This window comes from Topomyia yanbarensis, chromosome 3 (genome assembly GCF_030247195.1).
Source record: "Topomyia yanbarensis strain Yona2022 chromosome 3, ASM3024719v1, whole genome shotgun sequence".
Classification (NCBI taxonomy): domain Eukaryota; kingdom Metazoa; phylum Arthropoda; class Insecta; order Diptera; family Culicidae; genus Topomyia; species Topomyia yanbarensis.
Window position 1 is genome coordinate 288,761,108 of NC_080672.1, and position 10,231 is coordinate 288,771,338.

At 36.1% G+C, this 10,231-nt stretch overlaps 1 protein-coding gene across 1 annotated transcript; it reads left to right on the top strand.

The window, feature by feature from the left end:
• The first annotated feature begins 554 nt into the window (after positions 1 to 554).
• On the top strand, positions 555 to 2,446 carry LOC131688921 (mitochondrial carrier homolog 2). Its single transcript, XM_058973543.1, has 5 exons — positions 555 to 915; positions 971 to 1,055; positions 1,117 to 1,702; positions 1,757 to 1,867; positions 1,929 to 2,446. Exons 1-5 carry the CDS (start codon positions 787 to 789, stop codon positions 1,999 to 2,001), a joined length of 984 nt encoding a protein of 327 aa, XP_058829526.1. The 5' UTR covers positions 555 to 786; the 3' UTR covers positions 2,002 to 2,446.
• The last annotated feature ends 7,785 nt before the right edge of the window (positions 2,447 to 10,231 follow it).

Sequence of the window (10,231 nt, forward strand, 5' to 3'; positions counted from 1 at the left end):
TGTTGGACACTTTTTACTTTGACAATCTATTTAACAATCTTTTACACTACTAATGTATTCTTTGGAGAGTTTTTGACATTTGTCAGTAGGTCCAATTGAAATTTCCTTTCAGAGAATTTTGACAGTTGGCTTTTAAGCCGTAATCATATCTCGATAAACATATGATTACGGCTTAAAAGCCAACTGTCAAAATACTCTTTGAAAGGAAATTCCGTACAAACCGTTACTCATCAATCACAGATATTGGTAGTAAACAAAAGAGAAAAGTTTTCTCTTTCATTAACTGCTGCAAATTGTGTTTAGCCAGTAACGGTTTGTCCAGAATTTCCTTTCAAAGATAACTTTGACAGTTGGCTTTTAAGCCGTAATCATATGTTTGTCGAGATATGTTTGTCGAGAAATGTCTCATGGATTGCCATTAGGCTATATCCCCTTAAAATTGTGTTAAAATAACTCAGATTTGGTGTAACTTTATACGAGAGTGTATTATTAAACAATCCCGCTAGCCAGGGTTGACCTCTTGATCCAAACCCATCACCAAAATGCTTCTCACTTTTATAACATTTTTGACAGTCGAAAACTTGACACCTGAAGCTAAAGAAGTTGAAGAAGGACTGATTATCGCAGAGATCGCCTGATGAAAAAGTTGGGAATTAATTACAGAAAATTTTGCACCTCACTCTTTCATTAATTGCATAAAAGTGTGTGGTACCAATTTCCTGGAATTGCTGCCATTCGTGTACTTCAAGTGATATCTTTACTAACTGCATACCAAGAGCTAGAAAAATGCCGACAATGCTGGAACGAGACGACAACGGGAACGAATACGAAGTAGGCGAATGGGTCCGGTTTGGACTTCGGCTTGGAGTGACCACCGCACTGCATCCGTTCGAGTACGCCAAGGTGTTAATGCAGGTAAGTCTACAAAGGTATTGGTGTTTTTTGTCAATACCAAAGTTTGCATTTCCAGATTGGATTTGAGCCGATTGCTGCCGTACCCGGTCGGACGTTGTTTGGCAAACCTACAATGGTGCTGCCCAATGTGTTTCAATACGGTAAATGCTGCTGGTTAAAGCCTATGATGGCTGATGGCTTTATAACTATGACCATTTTCAGCTGCTCATATTAAGTATGTGGACGGTTTTTCGGGCTGTTTCCGTGGATTGAGTGCTAAAATTGTCGGAAACCTGCTCAGCGCGCATTACAGTGAAAAGGTTGCCGATCAGCTAGGTTTGGCTTCCATCAAAAATTCGGAATCCAAGCATAAGGCCAAGGACGAGGGAGATGTCGAACAGGAATATGATGATGAGCAACTAGATGAGCAGTTCAAGAAGCAACTGAAACGTAACCTTGTAGTACACACGGCCGGTGTTGTAATCTCACAACCTTTCCATGTGATTTCCATCCGTATGATGGCACAGTTTGTAGGGCGTGAGAAGATCTATACTGGTATGTGGCAATCGATCAAAGAAATCTGGACCCAAGATGGCCTATTTGGTTTTTTTGCCGGCTTCATGCCACGGTTGCTATGTGATTTGGGATGTCTGATCATTTCCGCCTCAGCGACTTACCTGGCGAGTAGGTACTTAATCCGAGAACAGGAGGGGCGTGTTTATTTTTCGACAATATCTCAGTTTGTCGCATCGAGCATGTTCTATCCGTATCATGTTGTGTCGACTTGTATGATAGTCAATGGATCAAGGTAAAAAGGGCCTGATATACGTTGGATTAGTCACCTAAATTTGCTTTATTTCAGACTGAAGGCTGGCACCTTCCCGAACATGGAACCTTACCGTGATTGGCGTGATTGCTACGCCAAGCTAAAGGCTTCTGGAGAACACAAACGAGGAAATTCACTATTCTTTAGGTATGTTTTAACGTTATACACACAAAGTTGAGTATTTTAAGAAAACAATTGTTTATTCTAGATATGCTTCACGCCCATCAAAGCTTTCGTCGAACGTGACATTTGCCCCATATCCGGAATTGAAAAAGTATTAAAAAAATCTTAACTAAAGACCGCAACAAAACTGGTACATTTCAAAAAGCAAAACTCTGCCAAATTGCGGTCTCGCAAGTCTGTTTTGTAATTATTATAGTTTAACCCATTCACTTGTTACAAACTATGAAGAAAAGACCAAAAACAACGCTAATATAACGAAGAATCGATATCGTCTTTAAAGTAACTTATCTTGAACATAACCATGCCAAACAGACGTAAAACAGCGGATCGTGATACATTGCATTTCTGCTAGCTTTCAAAAAGTTCTCGCTATCTGCATTACCTTCGATTATGCAATCCTTAGCTTAGAATACGGAACTATCCGCATCAGTTTTCTTGATGTTTTGACGCATCAAATTTTATTGTTCTTTTCTTTTGACATAAACGGTGTTATGATTCTTCTCTGCATTTGTCGTATGTAAATATAGTAATTGAAAAAGTAAATATCAATATTTTATTGAATTTTCATTAAGTTTTTGTGTTTGCTTTTCTACAATTACATTTTAAATGCGTTGACAAGATTACTGGAACGAAAAGCAGCGCCACGCCTCGATTAGTTAGATAAATAAAGAAGGACTTTCATTACTTAAACGAATCACAAGCAGGGTCGTGTTAAGACCAGTCGGGGTCCCCTTCGTTACTATGCTATGCGTTGCGCATGACAGAATCGCTTGTCAATAAATGTACCTAAGGTAGAGTTACTAGAGTTAGGTTCATTCACTCAGAACCGATGGTTGTTCTCAGCACAACCTGCGCGTTTAAAAGCCCAAACTTTCGCACGGTCCACGCCACCCGTATAGTTTCTAAAGTTCGACCTCAGCCACCCGGTTAGTATAGTAACTGGTTTCCGCTGGAGACGAATGTGAAGCTCTGTGTACCATCAGTGCAAAGGCTACTCGAATTTTAAGCTAAAAATTCGAAATCGACTTTCCCATCGATAGCAGGAGTACAGATTCTGAAGGAGTTGAACAATAGTGCGCCTCCGCCAAATCCAAAACGGCAAACCGTTGTCAACCGTCCACTTCCACCACGAATATTGGTTTGAACAGCTGCACTTTCGCTCCATAGGCGCACGCGGTAGTGTAGTGGGTGCATTTGGAAAGAACCAGTTTCCGTTCACCTGACAACCCATAAACACCAACCAATAAATGGAGGAACCTCCCCCTCTTCCCACCCCGGGGAACAGCGGTCCATCTTTTAGTCGGATTTTACCAGGGTACTTAAACTCTGGCGATATCATCGACAAGCAAGCAGACCCTGCTACTGCGAGCAGAAGCATTGGGTTGTGTGTGCGATACCTGACGGATACTAACCCGTTCACGATTTCAAAATCGGCACAACGTTTGTAGGATGTGATCCAACAAAAGAGGTTACGGCCAAAAAGATGGTAGAGGAACCCGTTACGTCTTAAGGACGACCTCGAAAACGGCATATAACGCTCTGCACCAGATAGAACGCTATTAAGGTTGGACAGAGAATAGGCAAAAATCGAAAACGAAAAAAGCAGTTTTTTTCCACACCGTGTGTTAGATCTTCATAAAAATCAATCAGCTTATGTATAATGTTGTTACAGTACTGCTGATTGATTTTTATGAAGATCTAATACACGGTGTGGAAAAAACTGCTTTTTTCGTTTTCGATTTTAGCGCTTTCACTGTTCAACCTTAATTTGTTTTTGTTGTGGATGTTTAAATGTGCAAAAAAGGGTTCTTTTGCAGCTTTTGGAAATTACTGTCGAAATTGGCTACCTATTTATAATATTTGGTTATAGGTCTGGTCAAATACAACACAAAACCACATTTGATCAATTTAGTATACACTCAAAGTCTTGATTTATAACAAAAAAAAACTATTTTTCAATTAACCTTCTTGAGGATTGGTTACTTCAACAAAACGGAAATAATCTGTGGAAAAGCAAAGTAAGAGCTTATATGAAACTTACACGCCTTTGCATGGAAGAAAATTGTTTCACATTCCGGGGTGTCTTCTATAAACAAACTAAGGGTTGTTCAATGGGTAACCCGCTCTCTCCTTTTCTTTGTGAACTTTTCATAGCAAATCTAGAGGAATGTCTGAAAGAAAAAGGTATGTTACCAGAACGCTGGTGGAGATACGTTGATGATATCTTCTGCATCACCAAACGTAAAAATTTACCCCAAATGTTGGAAGTCATTAACAACATCTATTAACCCTTTCATGCCCAACTTTTTTCTGGTGCATGTAGGGTTTCAAAACTATTTTTTATTGAAATCGGTTGGGTCAAGAAACACGAAAAGCCAATTTTCATAAAGATAGGTGATTCCATGGCAGTGCTAGAAGCTGGTCAATTTTTACCTTCTAATACTCAATACAATTCTCCTAGAATAATTACAATAGTCCAATTACGTGTAAAACGTATCCAACGACAGTCTAAATTGATAAGTTTTAACAGTTTTCAATAATATTGCACCATAATGATAAGTCGTCAACGTAAACTGTCCATGGCAGCACTGCTCCATCGGAATCCAATCAGACTAATTGCAGTAACTTCAGTTCTAGAGCTGATCCTTGTAACTGTTAATACTCAAATTGAAAGCAATAATTACATTAATGAGCCTTACTTGTTTTTGTGAGCAAATCTCGCCTCAATCGAAAGTTATAGCTGTTTAAAAACGTTGTTGTCCACAAACAACATGGGCATGAATGGGTTAAAATATTAAGTTTACACATGAGGGAGAGATAGATAACCAATTGGCCTTTCTGGATGTCCAGGTAAAGAGAGGGAGGGTCCTTGACCTTCGAAATATATAGGAAACCTATACGAATACTGAAATTATACCAAATACTTCAAACCATTCTTACCAGCATAAAATGCCCGCTTTTCATCATATGGTCGGTGTTAAGTCAGACCGGACTAAGTCGCAAAATATCAAAAAATGAGATTATAATGGCACTGGATAAAGAATTTCGTCAACTACATTCGACTTTTGCCAGATTTGAAATATGTAACAATAAACAAGAATTATGGCAAAAATTAATTTCCTATCATAATGTAAAGGATGCTGCGATTCAAACTTTAAACTCGTTTTTCTCGAAATCAATACTTTGTCACTTAGTCCAGTCTGACTTAACACCGACCATGTGGTTCATAGAATGCTTAGTTTGGCTTTGGGGAAAGAAGCAAAAATTAAAGAAACAGAATTTATTTTCGAAATATGTAGAATCAATGGGTATCCAGAGCAAACCATCCAATCAATAATTCACAAAAAACCAAGATGTTTAACAAACAAGTTCTCACAACCTTAACTCCAACAACTGGAAGTTTGAGAGGACAGCTGTAGATTTTAACAAAAATATGGCGTATCAACTCAGAATAAAATTAAAAAGTTTGGTATGGATCTTGCTTTCAGTAGTAGAAATTACAAACTAAAATCAATACTAGGGTCAAAAGATCCAATAGACACTATAAGCAAATATGGGATATACAAAATATCATGTTCTCATTGTGATAAAGTTTATGTTGGGCACACTAAGAGAACATTAGAAATCCGGTTTAAGGAAAACAACGCAGAAATTTCTAAAGATTCTAGAGAATCGGATAAAGATGTACCATTTCACTTCAACACACGCCTTTTCAAAAAAACACGACGAAGATATAAAAATTCGACGACAAATTTCCAATCGCTGGAAATTAGACTATCCGCACACAAGAAACGGCCAGCTTCACGCATCTAGTTACCTACCAATCTTTTCTACCTGTTTATGTGTATAAAAGGTTGTAGCAATAGCAATTTTCTTTAGACTGATATTGAACACTGAAGAAGACAGAAGTAATATTTGTTTATTTCTATAGTGGAATTGAACGGAAAATATCTGTCTTAACAGGATTAAGATTTCTTGAACAAAAGTATGTACTTTTGTACATTACAATGCACCATTTCAACAATATGCTGTAATTTTTCTATGCAAAAATATCAATAAACGACTCGGCGACGAAGCTTTTTGTACAAACTCTCTGGAAAAAACATGATTTGCGGTGTTACCTGCCATTTCAAAACTACGTAACCGATTTCTTTCGAACTTTGCATACACATTCTATGTTAAAAATACCTAACCCCTACGTTGAGTTCTTGAGATAAATTTTCAATTTTGCCTTTTTCTTATAGAAAGGATATGCAATTACTGAAAACCGACTTTTTAACGGAGGGCCGAGTCTCATATACCATTCGACTCAGTTCGTCGAAATTGACAAATGTCTATATCTGTGTGTGTTTTCAAAACAAACTCACTTTTCTCAGAAATGGCTGAACCGAATCGCTTAAACTTGATTTCAAATGAAAGGTATAACGCTCCCATAAGCTGCTAATTTTGTCGATCGGACTCCCGGTTCCGGAGTTACGGGTTGAAGAGTGCGGTCACACAGCAAATTTCCATATATAATAGTAACACCATGATGTCCAAATAGTGTAATACATATCAAAAAGTAAGTTAACCTTTTTCTCAGGGAATTCTTGACCGATTTTATCGGAATCGGATAAACTTGGTATCAAATGAAAGATACAATACTCCCCTGCACTGTTATTGAATTTCATTCGTATCTGACATTTGGTTCCGGAATTAAAGGTTGTTTATTGCGACCACATAGGAATTTCCCATATAAACCGGTAAAATGTAGAATGTTGCTACAGTACTGCTGATTGATTTTTATGAAGATCTGACATATGGTGTGAAAAAAACTGGGGTGACATTATGGAACCAGTTCGAATCGACTTTTTCTTACAAGCTTGCTTATAATAAACCTGTCGTTTCGAGATGCGTAATGTCACCCCTGCTTTTTTCGTTTGCAAATTTTACCCTTTCTCTGTCCAACCTTAAATATAAGAGCATGTTCAGGAGTGTTTCAGTTTTAGATTCATAATTTTGACAGTTCTATAATATAAAACTGAAACTTTCTGTCCACAGCAGTTTTAGCGGGTGTTCCATTTAGTTTAAAATTCATTTTTCGCCATGCCTTCAGCGTTACTGCATTCAAATTTATTTTTCCCCAGTCTATCGGTTCTAAGTGTATGTGCTGAAAACTTTGCATGTATTTAAAACACAGTTCTAAACGTGTTTTAAAATCAACAACATATTCAAATTCTGTGAAACACAGATAAATCTGTGCACCTGGCATCTCTGGGTAGGTGAATTATGGGTAAAACCGACACTGTGGGTAAAACCAACACCCCACAACATTCCCCAGAAATCAAATTTTTGTTCATTTCATAATAATACTTTATTATTAGTACGATTATGTAGAGCATTTGAAAACAAATTGAATTTACGTTAGTACGTCAAATGTCATAAAAATAAATAAAATATGCGACGGTAGCGTTTATACTCTTCTGGATGTAAAATTTTGTTGGTAGATTGTAAGATTTTAACCGAACAAAAGCTTTTCAAATCACCATCTTTTTTCAGTATCTATTATTATCGGCCTTTCTTATGATTAACTGGGTGTATTGAAGACGAGTTTGAGGAATTCAATATTTTTTATTGCTTTTAAGAAAAAATGTTCGCTGTTGGGGTAAAACCGACACTCTTTTGTTATGGTAAAACTGACACGCTGTTAACATGGTTGTAATTATTTGCAATTCATTATAGAAGGCTGGGACCTTTAGCGACACTTCAATTACACTATTAGCACACTATAGTAATAGTAAAGATACACAGAAATATTTTTATTGTGTTTATTTCTTATGAGTCTCATTAAAAATAAAAAAATGAATTTTTTCTTACCATATTCTATTGAAGCTTTTGCTATTTCTACAAAAACCTCATCAAACCGTATTTCTAGTGTTCTCTTGGTTTCTCATAGATCAACTTTATCACAGTGAGATAATGATCTTTTGTATACCCCTGTAGATCGTTGATTATCAGAGTCCCGTAAAATGAAACTCTGAAACAGATAGTTTTACTAAGAAGTGTGTATCACTCACAAATGAATGAATCCTATTAGCAAAATGTAGAACACTTGCAAATCTTCTCTTACGAAATAAAATGACACTGACGGTTGCAATGATGGGCGTAAGGATTACTTGGAAATATCCATACCAAGAAATAATCCTATAGCATAAAATACTCTTGTTTATAATACTAAGCTTTCTCTATTCTCCTCACTACATGATGAAGCTACAAAAAGCACATTTTTGCATCACACATACCCACACTTTATTAATCACGCATATAACACATTTTTAGTAAAGATAAAGATTTTAATAAAGTGGAGAGAAAATAAATTAAATGGGGTGTCGGTTTTACCCGCAGTGCCCAAAAGAATCCACTTTGTTTTCCAAGTTTTGCAATCAATAATTTTTAATGGAATTCATTTTTTGAAGCGCTGACAAAATTAAGTCCTGTTAAGAATTTTCTGAAGAAGAATTCTGTGTATAAATTATAATTTCATTGGTTTTGTGGTAACCCAGAAAAAGTGCTAAGTTAAAGGTGTCGGTTTTAACCATAATTCCCCTACTTCCTAAATCCGCCATAATTAACATTTTCGACGTCAGAATCAGAATCAGTGACCCCGAAAACCTATATTGATAAAAATAACAGTATTAACAATGAAAAAAATCACGTCGCAAAGGGTTGACTGTGAAGTGAGTTTAACTTCCAGTGAGTCTAAACAGTATTTGTTATCCGATTTGACCTTTAATTTATTTTATTTGTGCCATGCCATGCTTTAAAGTGGCCTATTTCCAAAATAAAGCATCTAGACGAGTGCGTTTTGTTCCCACTATACCTATGTGTAATGAAATATTCAATAATGTGGGTAGTGAAGATAGTACTATCCACTTGAAAAATAATTATCCACTGGCAACTTGGGAACAAACCTAGCAGTTGAATTTTGCTATACATGTGTCTCGGGCGGACGTTTGAAAGTTTCGAGGTAGGACCGAGATTTCATTTGCATAAACGCATCGCAAGTGATGTACGTGAAGGTAATGCATACAGTGACACAATCTCATTTTCGTACACCGCTATGCGGAATGCTTATATGTATTTTACAAGTAAAAAATAAGTTTGCGAGACATTTTATATATGTAGAAATAGTTTACTAGACATCATAGGGAAGATACAATAATTATCTTTGTACTACAAATGCTCATTTTTTCAAAAATAATAATAATTCTAAAGATAGTCAAATATACACGCAATCTCATATTCGTACAGCACACATATTTTTTTCAAAAATCAATTGAGATTTCTATAATAAATATTCAATGTGCTAGCTTTTGTTTGAAATTACAGTTTTCAATCGTATTGGAATGCTGACCACTAGTTTTTGTGTGTATTCAACTTAAATTTTATCCCATTCTTCTAAATAGTAGTTTCTAAGATCATTCTCATTATAATCCGGATAGTTTCGCACTTTTTATCCAAATACTCCCATTTATTTTTCTAATCAATTATTAAACGGGGTCCGCAGTGGAGAATCCATAGCATTCAAACAATTATAAAATTACTCTAAATGTTTTTTGCACGCCTTATGCTTTAGGTTCTTCTCCTTATCGAATTTCCAATATCCACCATTTCTTAGTAGAAGTACCATTTTATGGAAACTTTGCTTTAAAATTTATTTTAAGATATTCTTATTGAAATACACATTCTGATCCATCATGCCACCAATGAAGACCAAATTTCTAGCACTTCTAGTGGACATATAATACCCTATACAAAAAAGTCCACAGTCTCTGCACTTGGCTGCTTTTTTAAGGCTTTTACGTCCAGGTCTGAGTTCGATTTTCTCCACTCGCAACAACAGCCATTTGAGTCAAACATGTTGAATTTGGACTCGTAGACAAAGTTTACAATCTTTCCAATATTCCGATAAAATGTTTCAATGTTGTTTAGTAAATAAAAAATCAATTCTTTGTTATTCTCATTGATGAACAGCTCCTTGCTCAGAACACAGGCATTGTAATTGTCCGTTCTCCATACATTACGAGCCGTACCAGAGCAGACTTATACTTAAATGCTATGATTCAATTTATTTACCATGTATATAACATTAATTACTCGATTTCCCCAAATTTTTCTAATTAAAAATCGTTTATCCCGCATCGTAAATTGTTTACAGTTCAAGTTTTTCGAAATATCTGCTCTACGTTTCGCCACATCAAAGTTAACGACATTTTAAATAGTTGGACAATTTCAAAAATTCCATAAAGTGATTTACCTTCATTTTAGTGAATAAAATTGACAAATTAA